Source organism: Furipterus horrens, unplaced genomic scaffold (assembly GCF_987537825.1).
Source record: "Furipterus horrens unplaced genomic scaffold, mFurHor1.1.pri manual_scaffold_5, whole genome shotgun sequence".
NCBI classification, from domain to species: domain Eukaryota; kingdom Metazoa; phylum Chordata; class Mammalia; order Chiroptera; family Furipteridae; genus Furipterus; species Furipterus horrens.
In genome coordinates, this window is record NW_028327175.1 from 137449549 (window position 1) to 137466952 (window position 17404).

The 17404-nt window shown below is 39.3% G+C and overlaps 1 protein-coding gene across 1 annotated transcript in view; it reads right to left on the reverse strand.

Annotated features, from left to right (window-relative positions):
* HELLS (helicase, lymphoid specific) overlaps window positions 1-7583 on the reverse strand; it is a 33933-nt gene extending 26350 nt beyond the window's left edge. Inside the window, exons 1-4 of the mRNA XM_090277937.1 lie at window positions 7423-7583; window positions 6876-6997; window positions 1442-1564; window positions 1004-1060 (exon numbers count right to left, since the gene is read on the reverse strand). Coding sequence (XP_090134063.1) covers window positions 1004-1060; window positions 1442-1564; window positions 6876-6997; window positions 7423-7453 — 333 coding nt within the window. The 5' untranslated portion in view covers window positions 7454-7583. The remainder of the gene's footprint in view (window positions 1-1003; window positions 1061-1441; window positions 1565-6875; window positions 6998-7422) is intronic.
* Between the last annotated feature and the right edge of the window lie 9821 nt (window positions 7584-17404).

The following is a 17404-nucleotide window of genomic DNA, read 5'->3' on the forward strand; positions in this document are numbered from 1 at the left end:
CATTTATAGCCACCAAAAAAAGAACCGCTGGGAGCCACGCTGGCACTTTTGGGAAAATTTGTCAGCGTCGTTCACAGCGACGTTGGGACTCAAAGTTTTAAAAATTAAGAAAAAAACATGTGCCCTGACTGGTGTGGCTCAGTGGATTGAGTGCCAGCCTATGATGTGAAAGGGTGCTGGTTCGATTCCCAGTCAGGGTACATGCCTAGGTTGTGAGCCAGGTGTTCCCAGTTGGGGGGCATGAGAGAGGCAACCAATCAATGTCTCTCTCACACATAGATGTTCCTTCCTTTTCTCCCTCCCTTCCCCTTTCTAAAAGTAAATAAAATCAATCTTAAAAAAAAAAAGGCAAAAACATGTGAGGCTTAAAATAATACCTGATAAATAAGTACTCGATAAATGTTGCTTTTATTATTCCTCATTTCACTAGCACAACTGTTCTTTACAAACTTCCCATCATTATGATATCCAGCAGCCTCATTTTAAAACATATTCTTCAAAAAGATGGCATCTAAAATTTAGGGTATCCCTAAATGAGTGCTCTATCATCTGAAATATTATTAGAAGATGACACTCTGCTCCAGTTTTGGTCCACTGCCTCAGCTATGCACAAGCTACAAATCTAGATTACTGTTATCGCTAGAAGTTAATGTAATGAGGCTGAACGCATGAAGGAGAAAAAGGAATCATTACAGGCTCCAGAAGTACTGGCCATTTATAAAATGCCTTGCAGTATATATTTGTAGATTTTTTCCCAGATAAGAAAAATCTTGCATATATGAAATATAGTCCACAGAATAAAATGAAGGGTCACACTTTTTAGAGCTCTCCTTCCAAATCTAAAATACTGAGAAACAGTTTTACATGTTCCTATGCAGTTTGTAACAGAATATCAGATAGAGGTTAAAAGTAAGTATATGACTGATAAAGTTAAAAGAACACAAAAGAATTTCTTCAACATTTAAGGTAACATATACAATATATTCTAGCTTTGATATATTACCATAGTAACTTTGGAAGATTCCTTTTTTCTCTCTAATTTCTCTTTTTTCTTCTGTTCCTATAAAATAAATTTCCTCAGTGTCACAAGCAGAAATGCAAAATATAAAGCACACCTCAAATAACTTACATTCATACAATGGAATGCTTCTCAGGAATAAAAAGAATGACCTACTGAGTAAACACAACATAAGTGAATCTTAAAAATATGCTGAATTAAAGAAGCAAAACAAAAATTGTTATTTGCCATTTGACCCCGTTTACATGATATAAATGTTCTTTATCTTGATTATGCTGATGGTTACACAAGTCTATACAGTGGTCAAAAATCAACAAACTATAAAGTTAAGGTATGTGTGTTTTATTTTATGTAATTTCTATCTCAACAAAGTTAGTTTTTAAAAATGTAAGCTATTCACTGTAATCAATCACATATACATACCTCTAATTGTTGCTGTTCCATTTTAGTCAATAAAAATTTAGAGTAGATATTGCTTTTTTCAAGCAAATGTTGAAGTCTACGGTACCGAATGTCCACGGACTCCCTATCCCAAGACATGCGAGCCTATTCAAAGAGAAAACTTCCATAATATTAGTTTTCTGACATACAGTGATTTTTTACATAAGGTGTAACAAAACGGACTAAATAAATGCTCTTCAGGTTTAATATTTTTCATGTAATTAATGAAAACATGGTTTTTAAATAATATTAAATTCATTTACTCACAGTACTTTTTTTCCAAACCAAAAACTAGAATAGCTGAAAAAATAAGATTCTTGGGTTCAAGAGGCAATCTGGTAACATGTAGCTTGGATACCAAAACACTGACACTTTGGACACTGGACATATGGTTTCTGGCATCTAGTACATTAAGGGTCTCTTTTAAAAAAGTATTTGAAATTAAAGTTAGAAAGAAAATATTTAATTCAATTTAAACAACCAAATGAAAAGTCACACACCAGTTTTATTTGAAAGAACATTAGAATTTAAAAATGTCATTAGTGAGACTAGAATATCTGCTTTCGGATTTTTAAAACCGTATTGTCAAAATATTACATGTTCAAATCTAGCGACGATTTCCTACAAGCCTTTTCTCTTTCCTCCTGCAGTACTGTGTTCCCCAGAGATTTTTCCTTATCTTATAGCTTTCCTTTATTTTTCACCTCTGTACAAGTTCCAATTACAAAGCTCTGCTTTATTACTTTTTAAATTACTGCACATTACTTTCACACACCATTTATTGAGCGATTTCTAAGCATCTACAACAGTGGATTCACATTGATTAAAGTTTAATATTTAAAAGAACAATAGCAAAATCTCAAGCAAAGTAAATGCTGCTCATTAAGGCTTAAGCTGGCTCTTCCTCTCTTAAGTACTTCTAAATAATATGCTGATAAATACTATACTCTCTGAAAAGAAAAGAAATCTTTACTTTTTACAGTGAGTATTTTCGCCTCCAAATACTTACAGGTAGACTTTTAGAATTTTCTCCATAATCATCTAGGGAATAATTTATGAATGTCAAGTGCAAAAATTAATTTTAGAAAAGTTTTAATTAATCACATTCTTTCAACACTTATATAAAAAGACAATCTAATAACAAGAGACCACAAAGATAGAAAACATAAAAGCAGCAAATGGTATATAGTTCAGTGGCTCACAAACTTTTTCTGTAAAGGGCCAAAGTGTAAATATTTGAGCATCATATGATTCCTAATACAAATACTCAGTTCAGCCTTTTGGCATAAGAGTAGTCATAAACAATATGTAAACAGATGGACAACTGTGTTCCAATAAAACTATTTAATCAACACGTATAGGCCAAATCCAGTTCATAATTTGCTAACTCAATATAATCTGGATTCAAAGTAAAGCATTAAGTGGGCTGAAGTGAATCAACTGGGAGTTATCTTCATCTACTAAAGCCAAATACACGTAAACCCTATCAACCATCAATTCCACCTCTGAGAATGTCTATATGAGACCAAGAGGAGGCAGCATAATCTAATTAACTTTAATTTAGTGGTTAAAGCTTGACCTTATAAATCAGGTACCATTGTATACTGGTTTTTACATACATTCCCTAGATATTATGTCATCGCTGTAGCTTTTCTTTTTAAGTAAATTTCTTTTCGATTACAAAAGCAATGACAGTGAGACATCTAAGAATAAAAATAACTAAAGTAATAAAAGCATATTACAGAAAAAAATCTTTTTAAATCACCCATGTTAATAGTCTGTTAACATCTTATCAAACTCTATTTCCAGTTCTTTTAGGATAGTCTTTCTTCTACAGTTACTAGTATACTACACTGTGATTACTGTAAGGCAGTCAATGAATGAGGTGGATACTGCGAATGAGGAGATAAGATTACTTAAGACTTAATAAGGTTGAATTCTTTAACTTTTAACTATTGAAATTTGTTTAAAATTTTATTTTGGCTTAATTTATACATATTTGCTATCTTAAATCCTATTCAAAATAAATTAGGATACATTTTTTAAATAAAGCTTTAAGATGCCATTATGAAAAACGATTTATAATTAATGTAGTTAGAATATGTACTATGCCAATGGCTAACCTTTAAACCCAGTCTTTAGTATTTCAAAAAATTTTTGCAGTAAATCTTATCTGCCACTACTCTTTCTTGACTTAACTTTATTATGTTATACCAAGGTAAATTGTAGCTGCCTCTGGAGAGCACTCAAAGCCTGTCAGGGAGCGTTATCCTGATGACCAGAGTGATAATGTGCCAATGAGACCAAGGGCAAAAATTCCCCACTGTCTATCCCATTATCTCTCCCAACACGAACCCCAGATTTTGAGGGTGGGAGGAAAGTTTTATTTCAGTCTACACTATAAAAACTATTTTCTTTCCTTCTCCAAAGAAATCTCCCAACCCTTACCTTTCCCTTCCCCCACTTCAGACCCCATTAATGCTACTCTTTAAGTATTCTAGACTAACAATGACTTCTTTCAAAAGGAAATGCAGGTGAAAAGCCCAAAAAAGTTAACTGCAGCACAGGAATGTCAAAGTCATTGTTTAGACCCTTCACAAACCTTAAAATCTCAAGCAAAGTAAATGCTGCTCATTAAGGCTTAAGCTGGCTCTTCCTCTCTTAAGTACTTCTAAATAATAATGCTGATAAATACTATACTCTCTGAAAAGAAATGGAATCTTTACTTTTTACAGTGAGTATTTTGGCCTCCAAATACTTACAGGTAGACTTTTAGAATTTTCTCCATAATCACCTAGGAAATAATTTATGAATGTCAAGTGCAAAAATTAATTTTAGAAAAGTTTTAATTAATCACATTCTTTCAACACTTATATAAAAAGACAATCTAATAACAAGAGACCACAAAACAAGGTTTTTAGCAATTTACACCCTTGAGTTAGAAGGATTACAACGTGCTGTATGATTTACTCATGGAAGGACTAAAAGTAAATTGAAAATTGCCATTTTAATTGTGTAACTGCCAAAAAATAAAAACTAAGTTAGCTGTACTATATCTATCCCTCAACAATAACAGTTCCAAAAAATTTTAGGACCAATTGGAAAATGTTTGTTCAAAAACTTAAAACTTTCACTGAAAATAGAAGTCATTCTGATCCCTAGTTTTATCAGCTAATACTTATATACTATAAAATTTGACAATCTTTTTCTAATGTGAAAATATTTCTTCTGGTTAACATTTTCATGTGCTTCACATCTTTCTTCAAATGGTATTTCCTTACTGAAAAACCTTCATGGGTTATAAAACTGAAGACACTTAACACAAAAATGAAGGCTTTATCACTCTTACAACCTCTGAAAATTGATACTAGTCCTGGCACTCGCTTCAGGATTCCTCCTTTAAAATTCACCTGGTAAGCATATTTATGTTTTGTAATTTTATATATTATATGTTATGTAAGAAATTACAAAACATTTTCTTGCCATACTTAGAAATTCAATAAACATTTACCAACTGCTAGGTGCACAGCCTGCAAAACAGTTCAGTGGTGTGTCCTCAATCAACAAAGTGAGAAAGTCAAAAAAGTAATGCTAATACTGTGTAATAAAGTACTATGGAAATTCAGAGAATGAGAAAAGGTGATTCAAGGTCAACCTCTCAATTCTATTAAAATTTGTTAACACCTTGGTCAGGTGGCTCAGTTGGTTGGAGCATCTTCCCATAAACCAAAAGGTGGGGGGGGGGTTTGATCCCAGTCAGGGCACATGCAGGAGGCAACTGATCCCTATTTTTCTGACACAGATGTCTCTCTCTCAAATTGGCAAATATTTCCTTGGGTGAGGAGTTTAAAAAAAAAGAGAAAAAATAATAAAATATGTGAACATATTACCTTAACTGATTATGGTCAGCTATGACATAAGAATCTGTATTACTGGCATGGAAGTATAGCATGGTAATTAAAGTGTGATGAGCCCTGGCTGGTGTGGCCTGTGGACTGAGCTCTGGCCTGCAAACGAAAAGATCGCCTGTTTGATTCTCAGTCAGGGCACACGCTTGGGTTGCAAGCCTGGTCCCCAATTGAGGGTACGTGAGAGCCAACCAACTTATCTTTCTCTCCCTGTCTCCCTCCCTTGTCCTTTCTCTGAAAATAAATAAAATCTTAAAACAAACAAACAAAAAAAGACTAGCATAAAAAGTGTGATGAATCCTGGGACCTCATGGCCTACATTACAATTTTGGCTCTGCCACTTACTAGCTGTGGAGACCAAGGCAACCTTTAAGTACTGCAGTTTCCTCATCTGTAACATGAGGTGAAAATAGAACCTATTTCACAGAATACATTAATAAAAATAAGTTTATACTAGCAATTAAACTAGTAAGGTTAACAAGTAATAAGTTTAATAACAATACCTATTTTCTAGAATAGCTGAGGAGGATTCAATGAGTAAATAGATACACAGCATTCATAACAGTGCCTCACAACAATTGCACACGAGGTGTTAACAATCCTAAAAAATCATTATTGTTGATATAAAAGAACGGGAAGCCAACGGATCCATTACTTATCTTTGGAGTGCATCATTTCCCAATGTAAGTAGTTCTGTAACTACATGGAATTAATTCAATACTAACGTATATTTCCTTAGAGGGGTATAGGGTTAAGGACAAGAACTCTGCAGACATGCACAGTTCAAGTTTTAGTTTATTAGTGTGTGGCCCCCAACTCCCCAAGTTTTTTTCTAATATAAACAGAGATATCAAAAGTACCTACACATCGTCAGAATATTGGGAGGGCTAAATGAATTATTACAAGAAAATCACTTAATAGGCAGTAGATAAGAGCTGGTTACTAGCTAGCATTCTTTTTCTTGCATATGCAGTAATTTAGCAGCAGGGTAGGCCTTTATTACTGAAGTGAAAAGTACTTCAGAACTGAATTTTCAAAAGGTGAAAAACTTCTTTTAACAGTCTACAGAATGGATACTGTGTGCATGAAAACTACAAGCATAGCAACTTATGGAAAAACGTACACCACTTTTTAACCTGAAGAATCTTACTTAGCAGAGCCCAAGAAAACAAAAATATCAAGTTGATCACTTAGGTGGAAAACAGCCCTAAAAGAACTATCAACTTGCGCAGAATTACAGTGGCTAACCAAGCAATTTGAAATGCTCACTTAAAAGAGATGAGGCCACTTTTTAGGCCAGAACTACCTCTCACAGAAGCATCATTCAAAGCACGTGAAAAGGTTTCTCAAAGATAGCATCTGTAAACAGACCAAGGATGAGTAACAAAGCCCGTTTTAAAGTTGATGAAATCAGACTAGTAAACTGACGAGCACACAACACACCACTGACGAAGAAGCATCAGGTTACTACTGGCTTTAAGGACCATGAACTGGATTCCTAAAATTACCTTTTCTAGCATCTTCCGCTCTCTCTCAAGTCCAGCGGCCTCAAGCTGTTCTTCCTCTTCCAGCATGGCTGGGGTAATCACGGCAGGCTCCGGCTGTTCAACCCCGCCGGGGGCTAGGGGCCCTAGGACGGGAGAAGGCTTACAAATTGCAGTTTAAAATTTTTTTTACCAATTACTCAATTCTCACATAAAAACCTTCCTCTACTTCCCAGATGCCTGAGGCGAAAAAAAAAAAAAAAAGGAAGCTTAACACCCACGGAGACGCCAGCATCATCTCGGAAGAGCCACCCTAGTTCTCACAATGTCAACAAGTTGCCTGGACCCCAGTTTACAAATCGGGGAGCTCGGGAAATGCAGCTCTCCCGTGTAAAATCTCCTGTATCGTGCACCGTCCACTCACTCTTCACAGCTTCTTACCCCTCTTTTTCTCCTCATTCTATGCCGGGGTCAGCTTTTCCCTCAGAGTTCGACTGCAGCTTCCATGCTGCGGCCCCCCCGCGGTCGGGACGCCGCCGCCGGTGCCCAGAGGAAGGTTCCCCTCACTCACCGTCGCTGCTCTTGGGCTGCTGGGCGGGCATGGCTGGACACACACTCCAGTGCAAGGTCCCCTCTTCTCAGAATGGTCAAGACCCGTGCGCTGTTCCCTCACAGCAGCAGCCACTCCCAGTCTTCTCCACAAGTCCTAGCCAAGGGAAAAAGCGCGCTTCTTTCGCGGGAAAACAACATCTCGCGATACTTCGAGCTCCCCGCCCCAACCCCGCCCCTGGAGGCGCGAGATTTGGTTCAGAAAACCCAGCCGGGCGATAGTTAGCGTTTATTTGGACTTCTGTCCCAGGGAAACCGGGTAGTGCTGTGTTAAGTCAGCGTTTAATTAGCTCTGATACTGGGCGTGTCTGCCTACCACGGGGAGCTCAGTTTCCTCACGTGCGGAATGATGCTTTAGTAGCTCTTTTAACAGTTTGCAAGGCACTGCACACACTGACGTGATTCAATTCCGCAAACTGATGATCCTTTTAGGTAGTAAAGATGTATGAGTACCCAGGTGAGGATGTCAGAAACAAATATTGCCAAAACTTGCCCACCATCCGCAGTTAACATTTTGAGTGAAAATTCCCCGAAAGGACCCAGAAAGAAGCTTTTTCTGTGGGTGGAATGGGAGGGGAAATGTCAATCAAGAAAAAGGGAAAGAAAGTTGTTGCAGGATAAGGGAGAACCGAATGCAGTGATAAACCGAGATCTGTGGCTGATAGAAAAGATTCAGAAATTCAATATACTAATAATTAGGGTGGGTACAGAGATTTCCTTGACTCTGGTGGTTTCAGCCTTCGATCCCCGCCCCAACTTCATGTCTGCGATCCTTTCAACAAGTTCCTGTTTTCCCCTTCCCCCTCCGTCAGAATTTATGGTATGCCTGCCATGTAACTTACCCGTTTCCTTCATTTCTGACTCCAACAACTTTAATAATTGAATTTGTACAAAACTTAGGGACTTACAATGAATATCTGTCATAACCATCTTCAGCAACCTTCATAACAGAGATTAGCAGAGATTATGTTTATTCCTTCATTATAGTGAAAAAAAACTGATGTTCAGGAAAAAAATTGGCTTGCTCAGAAGCCTGCAGTCACGTTGTGATAAAACAGGAATCAAACTCACGTCTTTTGATTCCTCGTTCAGTATTTTTAAAAGTTTTGAGTTTATTGGGATGACATTAATAAAACTGTTTCAAGTGCAAATTGTATAATACATCATCTGTATGTTGTATTGTGTTCACCATCCCAAGTTGTCTTTCTCCTAGTTCAGTATTATTTTAAGATAAAATGTAGCCTCAATTAATAATTACTCAAGCCCTATCTCATTCTAATCTAAGACAATAGCTCTCAGACTGACTCTACAGAAGATTTTTGACCTTAAACTATCCTGCAAAATTTCTTTCTCCTTGACTTTTGAAACACTGCTTTTTAGTTTTTCCCCAATGTTTCGTAACATCTTTCCTTGTTTCTTCTCTGGAATTCAAATGAGGCCCACTTTCCAAAATTTTTCCTCAATCTTGTTTTTCTCTATTTACTTTGTTCCTTATATCAACTGCCCTACAGGTTTTATTGCTCAGATCAAATAGACAACCTCCCTTCTAAACTCCTCAGAAGAGTGGGGACGATTTGTCCAAACACCCATCAGATACAGTTAAGGCAATTTCACGTGATTCTCAAAGGACAAGACAGCTCACATAACATCTGGCTCTACTTGTTAATGTGTTAAGTGCACTGGTGCATTTCCTGATGTTTGCCATTGTGCAGCCCTTCAAGTTTTGTTAATTCACTTTTATTTAAGGGCCTACATTTAGGAACTTTTCTAACTGAATAGCAATGAACAAGACAGACAAGATTCCTGTTGCTATAGAACTTAACTAAATGTGTGGGAGGAAGCGTGTGAGACATACTCTGCAAAATATTAGGTGGCGGGAAGAGTAACTGGGTAATTACTTGACACTGGGTAATCTAGTTATCTGAGGAAATGAGATATTTAAGCTGAGAAGCAAATGTCAAGCAGCCACCTAGCGCAGGGGAAGAGTAGTCCAAGAATCTACAGCTAGTGCAAAGGGAGCAAGGCAGAAATAAAACTATCAGATGTCAGCATGACTGAACCAGAATTGCTAAGGGGGAATGACACAAAAAGTCTGAGGTAGACCATCCAGATAAGGCACCGATATTTTCTTCTAAATAAGATGTTACAAGTCATTATTTTTCCCTACCCATACTAAATGTCTTCCTCTTCTAGAACCCTTTTCATACTAATGGCTTCACCATTCATCCAATCATAGAAGTGAAAAGAAAAAATCCAAAGAACAAAACATCTGCTCCCTCTTGCTTAAACTAGATAACCCAACTTTTGGCCTACCTAGAAAACTAATAGCTACAAGACAGTACTCTCCTCTCAGATTCCCAACACCGAATTTTCAAACCTACCTGCATCTGAAAACCTTTTCTAGTTTCCCTCCAGTTATGCTCTGGACCCATCTCCCTATAGCCTATTCAGGAATCTTAGATTACACATTATCCCATTTTCTTTACTTCTTAAACCTTTTCTTAATACTTTCCCTGAAGGAATGATTGATAGTGTTATGTAGCAATGAGGTTGGAGTTAGAACTGAGTGTCCATTAATTCCTGGCCGGGTAGCTCAGTTGGTTGGATACAACAAGGTTGAAGGATCAATCCCCGGTCAGGACATATACAAGAATCCACCAGTGAGTGCATGGATGGGTGAACGACAAATCAATGTTTCTCTCTCACTCTCTTTCCCTATTCCTCTCTCTCTCTCTACAATCAATAAATATTTTTAAAAGATGTTCATAAAATTTCACACATTTTCATTGATTCCCTTAGTTACCTTCCTTGGTGTGTGTTGAGGCAGCCAGACTAGTGGCTGAAGAATCAGTGGGACGCAGAGAAATTGAAGATTGCTAATGCAGATAATTCTAAAGTTAGCTGTAAAAGGGAAAAGAGCATATATGTGGTGAGAATAAAGGAGATTGCCTCTTTTTTTGAGATGGGAGAGATTTGGGTATTTAAATATGAATGAAAAGACTCTTGCCCACTGTTTTTTCTGCCCCCCACATTCTCCAGATATTCCTATTTCGTTCTCTTCTACCCAAACTTTAAAAATGTTTGAGCTGAATTTCTAGTTAAGTGCATAATCTCTCTAATAGAAATATCCTAAATAAATGAAAAGTTCACTGAAGAATGGCCAAAATAAAAACAACCTATTCACCTATATTGATTATGGGTAGTGCCAAGCACTGTTTTGGGGATTAGCAATTCAGTGGTTAAATTAAAGAAAAAGACCGCCTTGGCTGGTGTGGCTCAGTTGGTTGGAGCATCCTCCAGTAGACTGAAAGGTCACAGGTTCTATTCCTGGTCAGGATACATGCCCAGGTAGCAGGTTCGATCCCCAGTTAGGGAGCACACGAGAAGGCAACCAATCAATGTCTCTCTTACATCACTATTTCTCTCCCCTCATACCTTCCTCTGTCTCTCTCTTTCTAAAAGCAATGAACAAAAAATGTCTTTGGGTAAGAAAAAAAAGTTTTAGGGGAGATCCAAGATGGCGGAGTACATGGAAGCTACACTAACCTCTTCCCAGAACCAATCTGGAATTATGACTTAATTGTGGAGATATCATCAGGAATAATCAACTGAACACTAGCTGGAGAGAAGCCTTATAACCACAGACAGACAGAAAAGGCTGCTTCATCACAACGTGACTGGTAGGAAGGACGGAGATGTGAGAGGGCTGGCTGGGCTCCCACAATGGCAGCTGAAGAGATGGAGAAATATCTCAGCAGCTGGGGGCTCCCACTGAGAAGGATGAGGTCTAAACCTCCAGCTGGGCTACCCAGCCTATACCAACAGAGCAGAAAATAAAATAGCACCCAACTGTGAAAAGCAAAAAGCCATGGGGTTTTTTGATGGCTAGAGAGAAACGGCTGGAGACAAAGAACTCATAAAGGGACCACTAAGAAAATACATTAACACCCACTTATCCTGGGCTCCAGCAGAGGGAGGGCAGTGGACTAGAGATGCTTAAGGAGAATTCGGGGTGTGACTTTGAGGAGAGAACAGAGGCAGCAGCTGACCGGGTCTCAGTGCTGACTCATTTCCCATACAGTAGGCAGACCATGCCCCTCCAAGTGGCATTAGCTTGATGGGGAAGCAAAAGCCCCACCCACAGGAACTAATCTGCCCTGCGCTTGGTGCTTAAACCTCATGGCTGACCACAGATTGAATAGATTAACAACTAAAGGAGACATACAAAAGCAGTAGATAACAGGCTGCCTAGGCCCAGACTGGGACATGATCTGACACCACCAGGGCAGATCCATTAAGTAAAGAAAGTGCACCTCTACAACAGAATACAAGACATGGTGGGAGGAGTGACTCTCAGTTAGCTAGAAAGAGGGAAAGACTCATCAAAGAGCAATACAACAACAACTGAAACCCAGGTACAACCAGACAGCACAAATAAACAGCATAAAGGGCATCCCAACAGCATCAGGTTCAGGAGATCAAGGACTGCATCACTGAATCCCACAGGTATCCTACCACAGGTCAGAACACAAAGATAGTAAGTCAAAGAAGATCATTCTAAGAAGCAGAAACAAACAAGAAGAGTCAAAAAATGGGGAGACAAAGAAACAACTCCCCATCTAAAGGAAAGGAGGAATCCCCAGAAAGAGTGCTAAATGAAACAGTGGTCAGCAAACTATCATACATGGAATTCAAAATAATAATTATAGAAAAGCTCAATGAGCTGAGCGAACTCAAAGAAAACTACAAAGAACTACAGGGAAGCTACAATTAACTTACTGAGAACTACACCAGCATTAAAAAGGACATAGAAACTATCAATAAGAACCAGGAAGAAATGAAAAATACAATTTCTTAATTGAAGAACATGGTAGAATGAATCAAAAGCAGGCTAGAGGAAGCAGAAGATCGGATCAGTGAATTGGGGGACAATGTAGAAAATAATTCCCAGACAGTGCAACAAAACGAAAAAAGACTAAAAAAGAATGAAGAGGTTTTAAGAGAGCAGCAAGACAACATGAAATGTAATAATATCCGTATCATAGGAATACAGAAGAAGAAGAGGAGCAAGGGATAGAAAACCTGTTTGAAAAAGTAATGACAGAAAACTTCCTTTAACTTGATGAGAAAAAGTCATGCAAGTCCAGGAAGCACAGAGGGTCCCAATAAAGATGAACCCAAAAAGGCCCACTCAGAGACACATCATAATTAAAATGGCAAAACTCAAAGAGAGAATCCTAAAAACAGCCAGAGAGAAACATACAAGGGAGCTCCGATAAGGCTACCATCAGATTTCTCAACAGAAACACTAAAAGCCAGAAGCAAATGGCAAAAAACACTCCAAGCAATGAAAAACAAAGGCCTACAATCAAGACTACTCTACCCAGCAAGGCTCTCTTTCAAAATGGAAGGTGAAATAAGGAGTTTCCCAGACAAAGGAAGACTAAAAGAATACATCTCCACCAAAGCAGCATTGCAAAAGATGCTAAAGGGTCTGCTTTAAGAAGATGAAGATCAACTAACTAGTATAAATAACCCATGGACATGGACAACAGGGTGGGGATTGACTGTGGGAAAAGGAATGGGTGGGGTGAGAGCCATGGGGGAAAAAGTCAGACAACTGTAATAGAAAAAAAATATACACATTAAAAAATTAAGAAGATGAAGAGATAGAGACAGGGTAAAATGACAATGAATAAGTACCTATCAATAATAACCTTAAATGTAAATGGATTAAATGCACCAATCAAAAGACATACGGTACTATTTGGGGAAGATGGTGATGGAGTAGGTTGCAATGTTGTCTGTTTGCTTCCATCGTGGAAGGACTTGGCGTACAAACACGGAGTGGAGTGAGTAAGTGAGTAAGTGCAGATATCAGATAGGGCGAATGGAATGGGAGTGTGGGAGCAGCGTGAAAGAGGTCAGAAAGCTCGGCCCACGTTCTCCAAGCAGAGTCGCTGAGCTTCCCAGCCTGGCGCCTCTGCACCCAAAAGGGGGAGCTGCTGACTGGCTCAGTAGCTGGGATCTACTTGGAAACTTTCCCCCATGATATGTGCCCCAACCAGTAAAGTCATGGAGGGAGTTAGTGAGAAGGTTTGGTTGAAACAGCTGGAGGCGTGGGAAGACTGAACATCCTGGACTGTGAGAAACTGTATGAACTGAGTCTAGGTGGGGACTCCCTGGGCTGGCAACCCTGCGCCTCAGGCGCTTGCATCAAGGCTCCACCAAACAAAAATACAGAACTTACCTGTGGAGAGAGGCCCATACGGGAAAGCTGAGGCAGAACCCCAGATTCAGTAGGGACCCCAGGCAGGCAAGTGGTACACGCAGGCGCAAAACAAGGCCTTGCCAGGCAGGGACACAGGCAGGTGCTGCAGTTTGGAGGCAACACAGAGAATTTTTTGGAGGAACAAAGACAGGACCTGAGGCTGGGCAGGGACTATGGGCATGCGCACTAGCTCTCCAGTAGAACAGCGTTGCTAGACAACCCTGAGGAGGGCTAGAGGGTGTCGCAGAGAGCTGTGGCAGGCCCACAAGTGAGAGAATAGCAGCCTCAGAATCCAGCTAGGTCTCCTCACAGCCAGCCAGTCAGAAAAGATTTGAAACCCATGGAATATTAAACAGGGGTGGATCCAGAAAAAGAAGACAGCGCCCACAGGTTGTACTGGGGAAAAACTCTTTCTTTAATCTGTTTCCTACCTTCTCTCCCTCCTATTCAATTTTTTTTTTGTCTGTTTTGTTTATCCTCCCTCTCACACTAAACATATAGCATATAACTACTATATAAACCTAATACTATACACTTCCACTTTCTCACTTCATTCTGCATTCTTCCCTCCCTTTTTCAACATACATTGTAAATATTACTGTCTTGCACAGCCTTTACCTATTGCTACTATCATTAATCTACCATCTTCCGTTTCAAAAATCATCTTTCAGTTAAAAAACTCTTATCTGTTTTTCATATAGTATAACAGTCTTAACCTCTTTACATCTATATTAATACTAGCTCATTTGCTGCTGATAGTGTGATTGTGGGTATGAGATATTTTTGAGGGTGTGGGTTTCTTGCCTGGGTTGTGTGTTTCTAACAGCATCTCCACAAAAGAACTCAAGACCAGGTGGCAGTGACTCTCAATCAACTAGCCAGAGGGAAGGTTCCACCAAAGAGTAACTGAAATACAACCAGACAGCTTAAACAAACGGCATAAAGGGAATCAATCCCAAGAGCATCAAGCTCAGGAGATCAAAGAGACTGCACCACTGAACCCCCCCAAATCTCCTATACAGAATCTCATACCGCGAAGGTGGAAAATCAAAGCAGACAAATCTAAGAAATAAAAACAAACAAGGAGCATCCAACATGAGGAGACACAAAAACAACCTCCAAATGAAAGGAAAAGAGGAATCCCTAGAAAGAGTACTAGATGAAACAGAGGTAAGCAAACTATCAGACATGGAATTCAAAAGAATGGTTATAAGGAAGCTTAATGAACTTGTCAAACTCAGAGAAAACTACAACAAGCTCCAAGGGAATTACAAAGAACTCCAAGGAAACTACAAAGAACTACAGGGAAGCTACAATTAACTTACTGAGAACTACACCAGCATTAAAAATGACATAGAAACTATCAATAAGAACCAGGAAGAAATAAAGAATACAATTTCTGAACTGAAGAACACAGCAGAATCAATCAAAAGCAGGCTAAACGAAGCAGAGGATCGGATCAGTGAGTTAGAGGACAATGTAGAAAAAAATTCCCAACAACACAACAAAATGAAAAGAGACTTAAAAAGAATGAAGAGGGTTTAAGAGAACTGCAGGACAACATGAAATGAAACAATATCTGTATCAGGGATACAAGAAGGAGAAGAGGAGGAGCCTGGGATAAAAAACCTGATTGAAAAATTAATAACAGAAAATTTTCCTATCTCGATGAGAGAAAAAGTCATGCAAGCCCAAGAAGCACAGAGGTCCCAATAAAGATGAACCCAAACAGGCCCACTCCAAGGCACATCACAATTAAAATGGCAACATTCAAAGACAAACAGAGAAGCCTAAAGGCAGCAAGAGAAAAACAGCAAATAACATACAAGGGAGCTCTCATAAGGCTATCATCAGATTTCACAACAGAAACACAAGCCAGAAGCAAATGGCAAAAAATATTTCAAGCAATGAAAAACAAAGGCCTACAACCAAGAATATTCTACCCAGCAAGGCTCTCTTTCAAAATGGAAGGTGAAATAAGGAGTTTCCCAGACAAAGAAAACTAAAAGAATACATCTCCACCAAACAAGCATTGCAAGATATGCTAAAGGGAATGGTTTAAGAGAAAGAAGAAAAAGAGAGAGGGAGAGGAACACAGGTAAAAAGGGAAATAAATAAATACCTGTCAATAATAACCTTAGACTTACGGCCAAGAGGGAGGCCTAGACTGACACACTCTGTCTCCCTCCACAACTAAGAAGGAAGACATATGCCACAAAACCAGAAATAACCAGAAATTCCAGAAAATAAAGCTACATGGAAGTCCAATGCATGAAGTTATAAACAAGTGGTGCTTGTCCAGACAGGCAGGAGGGGCAAAGCCAGGGCAGAGAGGTCAAGCTGTGCTAGTGGTGGCAGCTGTGCCGATGGTGGCGGCAGCTGTGGCAATGGTGGCGGGTTGGCGGTAAGCACAAACACCTGTATTTAAAAAGAGGTGAGAAACACCTGGGGAGCACCCCTGGCTGCAGACCAGACCCGTCAGCTCACAATTCCAATGCCAGGGAAGGCAGACCCCCATTGTCTCGGACTGAGAAGGCGCAAGGTGTGTGGATGGAGGAGGCAGCTCCCGGTCTCTCAGTGGAGAGTAAACGGCAAGAATCCATCTTGGACCCCCGCCCTCACACAAAATGCCACAGCATGGTGAGAAGGGTCAATTGGTAGTGATAAGTACATGGGGCCCCACCTCCTATAGCATAGGAGGTGTGACAGCCACACCCAAGAAGCAAAGGTAAACATAAAACTGTCAGGATGGCACAGACCATGATAGAGATCCCAATCACACAGCTAACCAGACAGCAAATAATCTGATTTAACAGATCAGCAGATAGAAAATCTTTCTGAGGCACAGTTCAGAGCTTTGGTTATAAGAAAGCTTACAGACCTAACAGCAGATCTCAAGATGGAGAAGGAATGAAGGCTAGTCCTGCTGAAATGAACAAAAACACATACGAAACAAGTGGTGAGGGAAGGAAAACCAGGGATCAAATCAACAAATCAGAACATAGGGAAGGAACAGTCAACCAGTGCAGAAAGAGGGAAAGAAAAGTGAGGAAAATGAGGAGAGGTTCAGAAACCTATGGGACAGCTATAAGCGGGCCAACATCCCAATCATAGGGTTGCCAGAAGGTGAAGAAGAACTAGAAATTGAAAAATTATGTGAAAAAATAATGAAGCAGAACTTCCCTAACTTGGGGAAGGAAATAAGACAAGTCCAGGAAGCCAGAGAGTTCCAAAACAACTGGACCCAGGGGGAACCACACAAAGGCACATTATAATCAAAATGTCAAAAATTAAGGATAAAGAGAGAATCTTAAAAGCAGCAAGAAAGAAGAAGAGAATTAGGTACAAAGGGGTCCCAATAAGACTATCAGCTGATTTCTTAAAAGAAACTCTGCATGCAAGAAGGGGCTGGCAGGAAATATTCAAAGTAATGAAAAGCAAAAACCTACAACCCCGATTACTCTATCCAGCGAAGCTGTCATTCAGAATAGAACGGCAGAGAAAGTGCTTCCAGGACAAAGTAAAACTGAAGGAGTTCATCAGACCCAAACCACTGTTATATGAAATGTTAAGGGGACTTGTTTAAGAGAAAGAGGATCAAAACTACGAACATTAAAATGAAAACTGTATCACAACAACCAACAACAGAAGCTAGGGAATCAAAACAAAGGCA